We start from the raw sequence: 14,858 nt of genomic DNA, 5'->3' as shown, positions 1-14,858 counted from the left end.
TGTCTAATAAGGAAAAACCTTCATGGCATTTTTTTGGGAGAGAGTCAGTTTTAAGTGGAAGGTGATTAGCAAATGATAAGTGGACTGCTGTGGATATTAGGCATGTTGGGAAGAAGGTCTAGCCTGAGATTTCAGAAGATTACTTTGATCATATAATGAACAATATATTTAAATTATAAATATTTTATAGTATAGTTATAATATAGCTGTTATATAAGGCTAAGTCGTTAAATCGGCTGATAACAAAATTTTCATTTTAACAACCTCTCCCCCCAAGCTTTCTCTTTAAACTGCTTGTACATCTCTATACTGGTGTAGAGGAGGCTGCAGCACTCTGAGCTTAAGGCCCACTTGGAGACGTGTTTTTCTTTGACTTGTATTAAACTTCCTGTCATAGGAGTTACTACTCAAGGAAAGTACTTTGCTGATGGTGATAAATGATTTTTGTATTTGAACTGTCCTTGTAAGTTGTTTTTGGATTTGAGCTATCCTCTTCCTGCAGGAACCAGAGTGAGAAAAAAGATACTTGGGGTGAAAGTGGAAGTAAAGGGAAAGAAGAGCAGGTGTGTGGAACATTAATTTTAAATTTAATCCATTAGGAAGCAGAGGATAGCAGTTGGATCCAGGAAGAGATTAAGGTGCTTGATGGTTCAAACAAAGAGAAAAATACATTGGGCTTTTTTTTCACTATAGATCTCTGGTTTTATCCTTTTCTGCTGTTTTCATGACTTTTTTTATCAACCCTTCCAGAATTATTTATTCTTTCTTTGCTGTGCAAAGTGTGTAAATCTTAGCATTACAGTAATATGTATAAAATATATCAAGGCTTGTGGGTTTTTAACCATTGAAAAATACTTCAGTACATGAACTTATATCAGTATGCATCTTCTTCACCCAAGATAAATGTGAATTACTAATCACTAGGAGAAAGAGAAGGGGAGAGTTGTTGACTCAAGAAACTTGAGAAAGATAAAAGTTGGAAGAACAAAGCATCCTGTTTTAACAGAGCATCTATCTCATGATGCATTTGGATCTTTAATCTCTTGTTTGAATATTTGAAGGAATACTGCCTATTTTTTTCTTAGTTATAAGAAATGAATTTCTTGATTGTGCATTGTGTACATACATTTTTGATACTCTGATTACTTTTTATGCGGTTCAAATGCCCTCTTATGTGGAGTATGTTGAATGTTAAGCAATGTGATCATCAGACATGAGAAGTTTAAACTTAAGAGACTATGCAGGATGATCCTAAATCATTAAATATATCATAGTATATGTGCCATAGTTCTATTGTCTGGAACTTCAGGAGATCTGTTTCAAAATGAAGACTGCTTTCCATAGGATTAAATGTCGTCCAGGATCTTTATCTGATATGTTCTCGCTGCTATCTTCAGTGGTGCTATTTCTGTGTTTCAAGTGGCATTCAGAAAGTTATTTTGAACCCCAGTGCATATTCAGTTCATGTTATCAGCAGTCCAGAAATTACTTCTATAAGAGGAAGTACTTTTTAATATTCAGAAATAGCTTGGCATGAATCCAGTGTTGTGCTCTGCTGTAATCCTTCAAGTAAAGTGTTTTAAATGGTGTGCATATTGTTATTTCTCAGCATAGCATCCATCAGTTTCTGCAAGAGTTTTCTTCATGAGGGGATGTTATAACTTATTTGTGTTGCTCAGGTGTTCTAGCTTTAATGATGTTTTTGAAGGACAAATATAAGCCCTGGTGATGGTCCTTTTACAGTTAAAATATTTGATTGACCTGGTGGTTGGAGTTCAGCAGTTAATGATAGTACAACTTCAGCTGTCTGATGTTGCAACATTCTGCAACTATGGAGATGATAAAGACTGTATCAGTTATAGCAACTCTTTAATTCTGTATCTGTGAAATTGTTATATTCAAGCCTGCCTGGTTTGTTGCAGGTGTTATTTGTCATTTTGTCACAGTTGTCAGCACTGCCATTTTTATTTGAAATATAGAATACTGTGTTGATTTCAGAAGCTGATACATTTTTTTTTTTACTGTTTATCTAGAGATAAATATATCAAGGTAACTGGACTTCCAGAGTTCAATGTTATTTTTGCGGCTCTGGTTAACGTTGGAAAAAAATTAAATACCGTAATTGTGTATAAGACAATCAGAAGGCAGTTAGGTGTCATAAGCATCTGAAAAAAAACCAAAGTATCTGTTGAACTACAACATACCCGTAATTATTTTGAAAGTATTTTCTACCTTAGTATATAGAGGTTCAGGAACTAAGAACAGTTTATGACATACTAAATGTCAAACAGCTGGGAAAGTAATGGTCCTAAAGTTCAGTAATTTCACTGAAGTGTTATTTCCAAGTTTCAGTATTTTCTATACATAGTTTTTTGTATTCCTACTGAGATGTAATTGCTTTTTGTTTGTTCAAATTCCCTGTCATTCCAGAAAGCAGTCAGTCACATTGTGAGAGAACTGTGGTTCATTTTTCCTTGGTTTTTTTCATTCAAGTACATGTCAATGCACAACTTTATTTTTCCTTTCAGATGGTCTTGTTATTGTTGGTGTCCATTCAGCGAAATTCCCAAATGAGAAGGTTCTGGATAACATTAAAAGTGCCGTTCTGAGGTATAATATTGTCCACCCTGTAGTAAACGACGCAGATGCAACACTGTGGCATGAACTAGAAGTGTCCTGCTGGCCAACCCTGGTCATCCTTGGGCCTCGTGGAAATATGCTGTTTTCACTTGTTGGAGAGGGACACAGAGAGAAATTGTTTTTATTTACTTCTATAACACTGAAATTCTACAAGGAAAGAGGACAAATCAAAGATAACAGCATTGGAATAAAGCTGTACAGAGACTCCCTCCCACCTTCTCCTCTGCTGTTTCCTGCCAAAGTGACTGTAGATAATTCAGGAGAAAGGCTGGTAATAGCAGACACTGGACACCATAGGATTTTGGTTATTCGTAAAAATGGACAAATTCTGCACACTATTGGAGGTAAGGATATATATATATATATATATATATAAGTTTATCATAGTAATTTCAGTTTAGGAGTAGAGGATGTTTGCTGGGCCTGGTAGGCTGATTCTTTTCTTGAAGGACCTGGCAGTTTATAGGTATTGCCAGAATTTTATCTTGTACTAAAAGCACTTTTATTGATTTGGGGGTATATAGTGTAAGACCATCAGTGTGGGACTCTGTTAATGCAAAATTGTTTGAGATGCCTAATTTTTTTTCATTGCTTCATTGACTAAAGTTCCAGTATGAATTATGAAAATACATTTTGTGTTCTTCTGAGAGAGTTACAAATGGTTTTAGGTATAAGGAATCCGCATTAAGCAGCAAGGGAAAAGACAGACTATAATGCCTTTCTTTCCAATAGAAGAAGAGAATGTGGAATTTTGGTTAAAGTGGTCAAAGTTGCATCGTAATGCACTATGTACATAGCTGTTCAGACAGTCCATCTATGAGCAACCATGATAGACAGATTTAGGAAGTGGTCAAATCCCCAAATTATTGGAAACAATGGTTCATTCATGTCTCAGAATCAGGACCTGTGTGCCGATGTGTCCTATATTACTTAGTCTGGTGTTGACTAATGCCTGCACTGTGGCAGAATCCTACGAACCTCATAAAAATACCAGTGGCACTGCTGTTTAAAGAAAGGAAGGAAAAATCTCTTGCTGTTTGAAGTAACAGTTTATTGGGATAGACAGGCTATTTATCCAAGTTAACCTGATTTATCATTAAGGCATTAGTCTAAATTTAGGAAGTACAATCAGAATTTCTAATGGCAAAAGTGAGAGAATTTGGTTTCTGCTTGATATGTGAGATTAATCTCTGCCCTCAAGTTACCCAGTAGTGTTCTGCTATGGTCATTAAACAGGAATTCGGAGGGAGTGTCCTAATCTCCCAACTGGTACCCGTCTTTCCTCTGGCACTCTGTGCTATTCCCTTCCCTGGGGATATGCACCCTCACGCTTACAAGGGAAACTACTGGAATCTGATACACCAGTACTTCAGTCCTTCATATCTGTTAAGGTCTAAATGGACTTCTGACAGGAGGTTGTAAAAGTTTGTGTTTCAGTGACTCAGTTAAATGACTCAGTGGGCAGAAAATAATGTAATGAAGTTGATAATACAGCAATAAACGTGGGCATGCACAAAGGTTGAAATTGTTGTATTTGCATCATAAATCACGATACACACATAACTCATACCTAAATGTCTCCTGCTGACATATACTGCTAATGCACTTTAAATGCTACTCCCTCTGAAATATGATGCTTACCTTCATACTGTTATATTCAGGTCATGTTCCTTTCTGTTTCTTGATTGTTCTGTGCAGAAGACTGTCGCTCCATCATTCTCGCTGTTCTTTTGTGTAATTAGTTCCATGTCATCTTTTACCTAATTATTATTATTAATGAGAAAATGTTGCTAATCAGATGTTAATTTCATTTCTGATTACACCAAAATCTAAACTAATGAAATTAAGTAGAGTTTTGGAAATTAAAGTTTTTCCTGTTGGCTTGTTTTGATATATTCGAGAATGAAAGAGCTGTAGTTTTTTTGTCTTTCATTGTTGCTGTTGTCCTTCAGTACAATTTAGAACCCTATTTAGACCCCTCTAGAACAATTTAGAACCTTACTAAGACTTCTCTGAAATGTGAGCTTAAAGAAGCAGAGAACTAGTTCAGAATGGGTTCAAAACTTATTAGCACCAGGCTATTTTAATTACATATCAGAGTGACTAAACTGAGACTACACAAAATAGTAATAACATGAAGTGTACAAGGCGCTGTGAGAGCAGCTCTTAGAATATGTAATTCTCTTACAGGTTTAAATGTATGGACTTTAAGGTGACTTTTTATTAAAATTACTTTTGAGTTTGCTTTGTTTTGTTTATAGGTCCAAACAGTGGAAGAAGAGATGGAAAATTTTCAGAGGCAGCTTTCAACTCACCACAAGGGATTGCTATAAAAAATAATGTTATTTATGTAGCTGATACAGAAAATCACCTAATTAGGAAGGTAAATTTTCCATAAGGAAACTAAAAATTTAATCTCGTACTGTATTCTATTTACGCAAGTGAAAGTTTACACCAAATGAATGACTCTCCGAATATCCTTAATGTCAGGAAGAAAATTTGGTCCAATATCTTATAAATAAATGCTGTTATGCAGGTTTGTTTGGGTTTTTTAAAGGCTACATATACTTTATGCTTCCTGTCAATTGAAGATGAGATGGTCTCCTCATTATAGCACAACAGGGTTTTGTTGTGGTTTTTTTCCTAGTCACTATTACTTTCCTGTTATGAGAAACATCTATTCTTAGTACTGGAAGCAAAAACTGGTTTTGTTTCACTTCCAGTAGTATCAGATTCTTATCTAAAGTTATTGTACTGCTGTGTTTCAGTGAATATCTAAACTTCCTTTAACTGTTTGGATCTCTAAAATACAGGTAACTGCCTTAATATCAGAATTGGCTGCATGTGTATTCTTTTTGATTGAACACTTGCAGAGTTTTAGCTTGTAGGAATTGGATCTTACATTTGATTAGGTGAAATTTAGAATAATCAGAAGTTAAGTTTGGTGATGGCAGTATAATGTAGCCTTATTATTTAAAGTATTGTATGCATCTCAGAAGATCTTGTACTCAGATCCTCACCATTATGTCTGATTGGTGACCAAAGTCATTTTCTCCGGAGTCCTCATCTTATTAATATTCACCACTGTAGCCTGGTGACCACAGGAAATTAAGTGTTGCAGGTAGCAAAGACAGCACAGAAACACCTGAAGATCTGGATCATATTGCTTCAGCATTTTCCAGGGTAGTAAGCTGTTCCCTTTCATCAAAATGTGCCATGATGGTATCCAAGAATTAAAGTAACACAATAGCTGCAGGAAATTATTTCAAATGCTTGTGCAGACCATAGACCTTGCAAAAGGAGTGCATTTACTGCTACAGAAGTTAGAAGATTCCATATGTGAAAGACTCCCTTTTTACACGATCATCCTGATAAATTCATGGGAGGTATTGGAAGTCACTTAGAAAGTAAGTGAAAGGGTAAGGAAAATAAAGGGATTTAGGTTGCAGAAATGAAATAAAATCGTTTTTTGCTCTAGGGCATGAAATAAACTGAAAAAATAATTTGCTTTGCTCAGATTATTTGATATGGAGATGGGAGATACAGTATGTGAGTTTTTACATCATATTCCTATAGAATTTTAAAATAAAACAGTCACATCCATTGTTTATTTAAGTATTTATCTGGAAATTTGGGATGCTTTCTTCTACAGCTGCTGAACAAATCTTGACAGAGCAGTGTTAATTTTTGTTGCTTGTGGAAGAGAGTTCCAGGCACATGGTTTTCATGCTGCCTGCTTCTTCCCCGCGCTCCCCTGCCCATCAGCAAGCGTTGTGGTAAAATTAATTATTTTCCTACATAAATAAATACCTGATATTTGTTAGAATTTTTCTGGTTTTGACATCTAACTTAAATTATCTGTAACTTCAAGTTAAGTTTATGTATTCCATGTGTGTCATTTTGCTCCACGTAGATTGACCTGGAATTAGAGATGGTGACCACTGTGGCAGGCATTGGGATACAAGGTGTTGATAAGGAAGGTGGAGCAAAAGGAGAAGAACAGCCCATCAGCTCTCCGTGGGATGTGGTCTTTGGAAGTTCAAGTAGTGTATCAGTTGAACTTTAACATCTCATATTTACATGTGCATAACTGTTTGCTATATGTTTCCTTGTTTCGGTATTAATCTGAGATATAAAAAAATTAAAGTTTTCTATACAACTGAGTGTAAAAACCACTGGTTTCAATTGCAGGTGGTAACTGCAGTTCTGCTTAGGATCCTGAAATATTACTTGATGAAAGAAAAATTCTTTTGTGGCAAGTTATGTGGTTAATGGACCCAAATACAAAGGAAACTGTGACTGCTTTTGTTAGGCCAGCGCTTTATGCCAGGATCGCTTAAGCAGCAGGTACATTTTACAAGAAGGAAGTGTTGTACAGAAGTTCCTTTCCTTGACTGTACAGATATGTCTGACCACTTGTAAATATTTGGGTTTAGGAAATAAAAATAGTTTTAGTTGGGGACCTCTGTTTATTCCTGTTTAGGTGACATAAAATCATTAGGCTCAAGGTCATGACACAGTCAGTCAGATAGGAGAGGAATACCTCAGAACAAATCTTGCAAGCATCAGGAGGTAAAATAAATCTTTGCATAATAAGATGCAAGAATCAGCTTCTGGGGACTTGAGTAGCTTTCTTTGCTGATTCACTTAACATACACCTGAAGCTGACATCTCATAACAGCCATGTTTTATTGACTGTGAGGCAGTTTTCTCCTGTTTCCATTTCAGTTTAATTTAAAAGTTGCAGATGCCAGTTTCTTAACAATGACAGAACAATGCTTAAAGGGGGCATAAAACCATTGGGTCGTTATTTCAGGCATAAAAAGTTGACTTTCAATATTCAGATTTCTCGAATGGGGTGGGGAAGTAGCATGATTTACTAATACCTTGAACAGAGGTCTTTGCAAGTGTAGTAAATTATAACATTTTATTGACATGCAAGCATTTGTTAAAATCTTGGGTCAGTTATGAGGAAGACATGTTCATACTAGGATTAAGGGAACATAGAATCCTAGAGTGGTTTGGGTTGAAATAGGCTTTAAAGTCCATCTAGTTCCAACCTCCTGCTGTGGGCATGGATAACTTCCATTAGGCCAGGTTGCTCAAAGCCCTGTCCAGCTGGGCCTTGAACAATTCCAGAGATGGGGTATCCACACTGGCAACTTGTGCCAGGGCCTCACCACCCTCACAGTAAAGAATTTCTTCCTAATATCTAATCTAAACCTGCCCTCTTTCAGTTTGAAGCCATTCCCCCTTGTCCTGTCACTCCACGCCCTTGTCCAAAGTCCCTGTCCAGCTCTCTTGTAAGTCCCTTTAGGTATTAGAAGGTGCTCTAAAGTCTCCCAGAGTCTTCCCCTCTTCAGGCTGAACAACCCCAACTCTTTCAACCTGTCTTCATAGCAGAGGTGCTCCAGCCTTCTGGTCATCCTTGTGGCCTCCTCTGGCCTTGTTCCAGCAGGTCCAGGGAGCTTGTTCATAAATGCTGATAGTGTAGAGATCTGGTACAAATACATTGTCAGTACGGACAGAGTACCACCAGCAGCCTTGAGTACTTAAGCAACTAGGATAAATTTAATAAACGCTTTTATTAACATGTCTTCTACCCCCCCAAAAAAGCCTTTTTTCAAAGGTTTTGTCAGCATGCAAGAGGAAGGAGGAATACCTGAAAGACAGTCTCACTGGGTGCACGTTGCTATTAATGCAGGCGTGAATTTTGGTGAATCTCCTTCAATCTGATTTTCCTTTTGTGAACCAGTAGACTTGTACGAGTAGATGGTATGGTTTTCAGGAGATCTTGAACCAGAAAACTGATCCCTGTGGGATGTTATTGCAGAGCTGTTTCGTGAATCAGCAAAGAGACTAATAACTGATTAGCGTTTCAAAAACTTGAGCTGGTTAACAGAACTATTCGAAGTATTCTATAATTTTACTTTTAATTTTTGTGGTGCTCTCTTCTGCTTCTACCAGTAACTGAATATATGTTGATACTTTTTGAAAACTCTGCTTGTTAAATGTTAATTGATATGATAATTGTTATCAACATGAACATTATACTTACTGAGTTAATCAGCTGTAGAAGATTAATCATCTGCACTGTTTAACACTGCTGAATTTTAATAAGCATTTGCATAAAAATCACATCTTCAGAATGTACTCTGTTCAGACCAGTGTAGAGTTTTCTCATCTTCAGGTAGAACCTACTAGTCAGTTTTCTGTTTAGATTGCTGCAAAATATAATATAAACTGTCAGTTAAGAAGAGATTAAATCAATTTAAAGTATTTTTTTTTTTTGAGACGATAATGAGCCAAATAGATAAAATGGGGAAAAATATAGATTACTGTAATGGCAATACAAAATTCTTTAGAAAACAATAACCGGAGAGAGTTGTCAAAATGGAGAGTTATACTGAGTAGAATGCAAACAGGAGTCTGTCCCAGAGCATGAGGAACCAGGAGTTTTTTGATTTAATAGTTTGCAGTGCATTTTTGAACAAGCATTTTTTACTGTCATGAGTTGCGGTGATTTCTTTAAGTTTGTTGCCAAACATCAAAATAATTTGTCAACAATGCAGCAGTATTTGTCAGAGCTGTATTGTTGAGTTGCAGATTGCAAAGTTGCAAATTGCTTGAGCCTAATGGGATCTTCTGTTACTCTCCAGTATATTAAAGGATGCATTTGTGCCTCTCAGAGTGCTGTCCTACAACTGGATACCCTGTTGTCAATGCTAAAACTGCTATGCCAGTGTCTATTTAGGCATCTGGATGGGTGAAGTAATTAATAAGAGTTTAAAAAATTACTTCTGTTTGCATCCACACAGCAATATCCTTTTTTTACATATGCTTATATCTATCTCTGTGCAAATTGCAGGAGGTAACGTCCACTTCAACAACTTAGGTTCATTATGACAAATTTTAAAAGTTTGACTTTTGTGTTAACTGGTTAGCCTATGGGAAATAGTAGCATACTTTCCCATTTTCCTTAGATCTGTGTAGCTGAAACTGTGTGCAGGAGGCATTTTTTTCTTTCCAGAAGATAGATTTATAGTTGAGTTTTTTAATATGGATTTTATAATTTTTAAACAAGCGATGTTTCTGAGTTTCCTTTCAGTGTGCAGAGCCATGTTATCAAGAACATGAAAGGGGAAAAAAAAAGGAAGTTTAAATGTTTAAGCTGGTTATGTACTACTGCTGACCTTTTTTTAAGTCTCAAAGAGGAAAGGTTAACTACTAATTTCCTAAAGAAATTTTTTTCCTGTATCGCTGATATTTCTTGAGGTTACTCCTATATACAGTTTAGAGTATATATATTAATCAAATAAAAGACTTCATTGTTTGTTTAAATTTTTAATATATAGTTTGTTGAGAAATTAAAAATTGTGAGAATAGCTTTATGAGGATGTGAATAGGTTAGTATTTGGAACAAATTAGTATTTGTTGTATAAGTGGCGTGCTTTTAAGCATCTGCCTAGTATTTTCATAAGTAGGGTTTTGTTGCCCCATTTTTTACAAATGCTGAAGTCTGAGACAAAGAGATTGAGTGTGAAACACCATTTAAAAGAAAGTTGGCACAAATGTCCCCCTTTAAGGCAGGAGAGTTAATGGAGACAAAAAACACATGGTAGGATTCAGACAGACAGTATTCTTCCTTGTCATCTCTTTTATTTCTTTAGTTGTGAGCTTGTGTTTTGCCCTCCCATTAAAATTCTTGAATGAACTCCATGGATTAAATTCTGGCTTTATTGAGGATGGTGCTGAAATTTGCATTGACAGAGATTGTGCGGGAAATAGAAGGGGAGGGCCAGCAGCTTAAAAATACATTATGAAATTACTGTGTGCTTTTTTAGCTTTCTCTGTTGTCCCCTTCTATTTTTATTTAGTGGGTGTTGAAAGCAAGTGATACTTTAATGCACAGTTGATTTGAGCATGAAATGTTCTTGATAGCTGCATTCTTGCTGAGAGGAACAGGACAATGACTTGTGCTTGGTGACATAACCGTGTGTTTCGCATTCCAAAATCTGGTCTTAAATTGCATGATTGTAATGTATTTATAGACACTCCCAAGTACAGTATTGACCATGTTTTCACTAAACCAGCTGGAAATTTTTACGTCAATTTAAGTTTTACATAGATATTATTTAAATGAAAGTACAGTACCTTATCACACTGGTACAATTTTTATAGCCCTTAAAAGGCAAAAGTATGTAAGATTTTTTTTTTCCTCTCTGTGTTTCTGCTAGAGGATTATTCAGTACCACTGCATTCCAGAACAAACACTCTTTTTTTCTTTTTTTTTTTTTCTGAATTACTCATGGTGATTCTTCCCTAATTTTACCAAAAAAACCCCAAAACAATAGTCACTTAAGCAGTAAGCAATTAGCACTTCCTGGGTGAGCTCAGACTGTACATGAACTGTTTATGTCTGAACATGTCTTCTTGAGTGGGATCCTAAATTACTTGTAAATAACAATTATTTTTTATTTTAAATTCTTGAAATTTCAAAGAAGAAATAACTTCGGTAAAGATAGGGCCGAAGTAAAGTGAAAGATTTGTAGTAAGGTTTTATTTCTTTGTAAAAACTGTTTAAGGTGAAAAAGTCTTTTGAGAAATATGAAATTAAGAAGTCAGTGCAGGACTGCAGTGAAGCAGTACCTTGTTTTGGGGGGACTTCTGAAGTGCATCTTCTTCTGCACATTGTCTGAGTGGGTCAACCCGCTCATACTGTTGACAAAATCACAGAGAGGGACAAATAGATTTAACATATCCTAACAAATTTATGAACGGGTTCTGTACTGGGTTGGGGTTTTTTTTTCCTTTAAGCATTGGGGACAAAACTGAGGAGAGAGAAACTTTTGGAACTAGTAGCTTTTTGTGTGATCTGCCCAAAAGAATTTATCTCTACAGGAACCGAGTTAAACTGTTGACTGAATGCTCTGTATTCTGAACCAAAACTTAAGAGATTACAGAGTTTGTGGTATAGTAATAGCAACAAAAGTTGTTAGTATTTCACATGTTCACCATAGAAACAGATCAAGAAATTAGGTACCTATGTTAGTATTTCAGTATAAACATGCCTTTGATATACGAAGACCAAAGTCTTAATGAAAGGGTTTAATGTGAGTTGTGACTCGATATTCAACAGTAATCTCACAATTTAGTTTGACAGACTACTTTTCTAAGATGGATTTATCTACATCTTGACAAAATGCATGATGATGAGGATTACTTTCTGCAGTAAAAAGAAGCATTTGGATTAGCAGAGTTGCCATCTTAACAGTTGTCAAACTTAGAATAATTCTGAAGTCTATGACCTGAAACTGTAAAAAAATTATGATATTTTGTACCTGGAGTTATAGTTCTCATTCTTTTTGTTCCAAGTCTATAGTCTTGTTCTATGAATTAAATGTATGCTCATGATAAAGAAGCTAAAATTGCAAATCAGATTTCTAAAGACTAGTTGAGATATCAGATACAGTTTTTACTGCAAAATTCCAGATGCAAAACTGTTGAAAATAAACATCCTTAGCAAGTCATGGAGAGGCTTTGTCAGGCGTGCTGAAGTCAGAACGAGACACATTTTTTAACTGTTACCATTTGATGCTGAAAGTGCTTGTGAATGTGGAATGTGGGTGTTGGAAGTCAAGGGAGACTGTGGTGCTGAAGTACTGTCAAGTGTATGTGTTTACTGTACTTAATTAGGAATGAGTAAAACACATAACAAGACTTAACTTTCTTTTTAGTAGTTATAGTGATGTATCCCAACACTAAATAATCCAAATTTGTTCTTTCATGTTTACAAATGCAGTCTCTTCTGCTTTGGATTTTTTTAAAAATATTTACTGCCATTACAGCTAGAAGGCCTGAGTTAGAAAACTTTTGAAAGAAATAAAAAATATTAATTATAGTCATCATTTTTATCTCCCTGTTATCTCCCATTTTATGACATCCCCTTGATATCTATGTCCAAGAATTTCCCTTAGTGAGAGAGAAGGTATGTTAATTAGGGAGGAAAATTCCAGAAGCATTTTATTTCATAAAGGGTTATGCTGTTTGCACGATGCAGCACAATATGAAAGCACAGGAAAAAAAAGAAAATTAATTTTAGTTGTCCGAAAAGGATGATGTGTGCTTGTAACAGTCCAGACTTCCAGTGCAAAAGCATGCCTTTAGGGCTTTGGTGTCTGTCTCACTGAAGAAGAATGACGATTCTCTAGTTGTTCTGTGAGTCAGATTTGCATTTAATTTGCTAAACTTCCTTGACTTAAGAGAAGGTGAGATGTGCATTCACTGAGCACAGAGGCAGTGTGCCTGTCTGGGTGTTGTATAGCCCCTTTTGCTCCTTGAGAATTTGCAGGGGATGAGCATACCAACAAATTTCTTCCTTGTTGGCTTTTTTTTTTCCTTTAAAGATAAAATTAGTAGACAGGAGTAATATTTTCAGACTTCAGTCTATTTAGAAAATGTCAGTGGTGCCAGCCCCAAAATGTAACTTTGATTCCCAGGCTTTTAATTCCCAGACTGGAAGCAAGCATGCAGTCCCCAGATAGGGAAGCTGGAAGTGTGGGCAGTCCTGGGAATGGAATCCCTTCAAACAGATGTTGCTGTTGGCTGGTGCAAAACAAAATCATTTCTGTGCATTCAGATTGACTCACCGTTAATAGTCAGCAGTGTTACTGTTTGAAATTGTGCATGTATACAGACAGGAATGGGAATTCTTAAAACACAGATGTATAGCAGAGGCACATTCAGGAGCTGAAACATCATATAATTGCTGAAGTATCATGTGATGTGGAATACTGGTGCATTCAGAGCTCTGGTTCAATATTAGTGAATGTTTGTAACATAAGTATATCACATTTGCAAGCCATACCTCACTTTGATACAGGCAGCACTAAAGATAAGAAAGCACATACCCTAATAAGGAGAAACTACACTGGATTTTTAAAACAGCTCAAGATAGGTTGGAATGTAGTGCTTAATTGAATAAATGTAAAAGAATTGCTTTGTTCTTTTATGTTGTTTTATAATAAGTTCTTTAAAAATAAATTCTTTCCATTCAGGGATGATAAGGAGTTATGATAATGATGGCATTACCATAATTTTACATGCTGGTTCTCCCTCGCCCGCTTCTCCTGCAAGACCAGCACAAGGATAACAAGCAGTGGTGACGTCCTCAAACTACTCTATCCTAAAAGAAAAAGTTTTTCTCTCTTTTGTTTCAGAACATAAAGCATTGAAATATGTAGTGTGAGGACCACTGTATGATAAAATACCTTAGTTGTGCAGCTATAAGCATTAGTTTTACTTTTATGGTTTTATATAATTTTTTTTTATTAAAGCTCTGACATATTTTCCACAGTTGAGTATGCTCGTGCAGTTTCCATGCTTGTATCCATTCTCTTTGTTCTAATGGCCATCCAGTAGAAAGTTGAGTTAAAATTTATGATGGTTATGGAGCTCTTACTTGTTTTTACTGCCTTGTTCTCTAGTTGAAGAAAAGATCTTTATCCATCTTACATATTCAGTAAAATTTGAATTTGATATCGATACTTTTTCCTTATATTTGAGAGATCTTTTAGTGTGTAGAATTAGAGTAAGAAACCTTTTCAATTTTTCAACACGTAGCTGTCACAAGGGAGTTCTCAGTGTATGGTATTAGTGAATTGGATAGATGGATGGAACAGTTCAAGTCTTACTCCTTCATATAATTGGTGGATAAAGTGAATATTAAATAATTAACAAAGCACTCTTTGAGATTCCTCAGAATGAATTGCCCAGCATAGGAAGATAAAAAAGCTCACTTTGTGAATAGACCAGTGATTTTAACATTTTTCATTCTGGAGTACTTAGAATAGTAACATCTGAAAAGTGCAAGATATGCATAATGGAAATGTAAAATCCTAAATCTGGGCATTTACTGTATAGAAAGTAGTGAAATGATCTCATAGGCTGTTTTCTCAATTTAAATCTCTTAGAAACAAACTCTAATCAAGTGATTTTTTGGGCAGGGAGGTGTTGTTCTGGGTTTTTATTATTGGAGTGTTTTTGGCACTGTTGGAATCTTGGTAGCATTTCTGGTAACTCATAAACTGTATGTTTTGCAACTCATTTTTCAAACCTTTTTTGCTCAAAAAAAAGCTTTTAGGTACTTTGCAAATTTGACTTTTAATTTTGGAGCTCTAGTTTATGTAAAAACAGGGTGCAGGAAAGAGTCACCGGAG

The 14,858-nt window shown here is 35.7% G+C and overlaps 1 protein-coding gene across 1 annotated transcript in view; it reads left to right on the top strand.

The window, feature by feature from the left end:
* Nucleotides 1-14,858, top strand: part of NHLRC2 (NHL repeat containing 2) — a 32,346-nt gene that overhangs the window by 3,573 nt on the left and 13,915 nt on the right. Inside the window, exons 3-5 of the mRNA XM_051799936.1 lie at nt 2,529-2,984; nt 4,902-5,023; nt 6,554-6,683. Coding sequence (XP_051655896.1) covers nt 2,529-2,984; nt 4,902-5,023; nt 6,554-6,683 — 708 coding nt within the window. The remainder of the gene's footprint in view (nt 1-2,528; nt 2,985-4,901; nt 5,024-6,553; nt 6,684-14,858) is intronic.

The sequence above is a fragment of the Manacus candei genome, unplaced genomic scaffold, assembly GCF_025592945.1.
Source record: "Manacus candei isolate 608988 ecotype Guabito, Panama unplaced genomic scaffold, ASM2559294v1 h1tg000050l, whole genome shotgun sequence".
NCBI lineage: Eukaryota > Metazoa > Chordata > Aves > Passeriformes > Pipridae > Manacus > Manacus candei.
The sequence above is the reverse complement of the archived record's forward strand: the minus strand, read 5'-3'. Positions and strand labels throughout refer to the sequence as shown.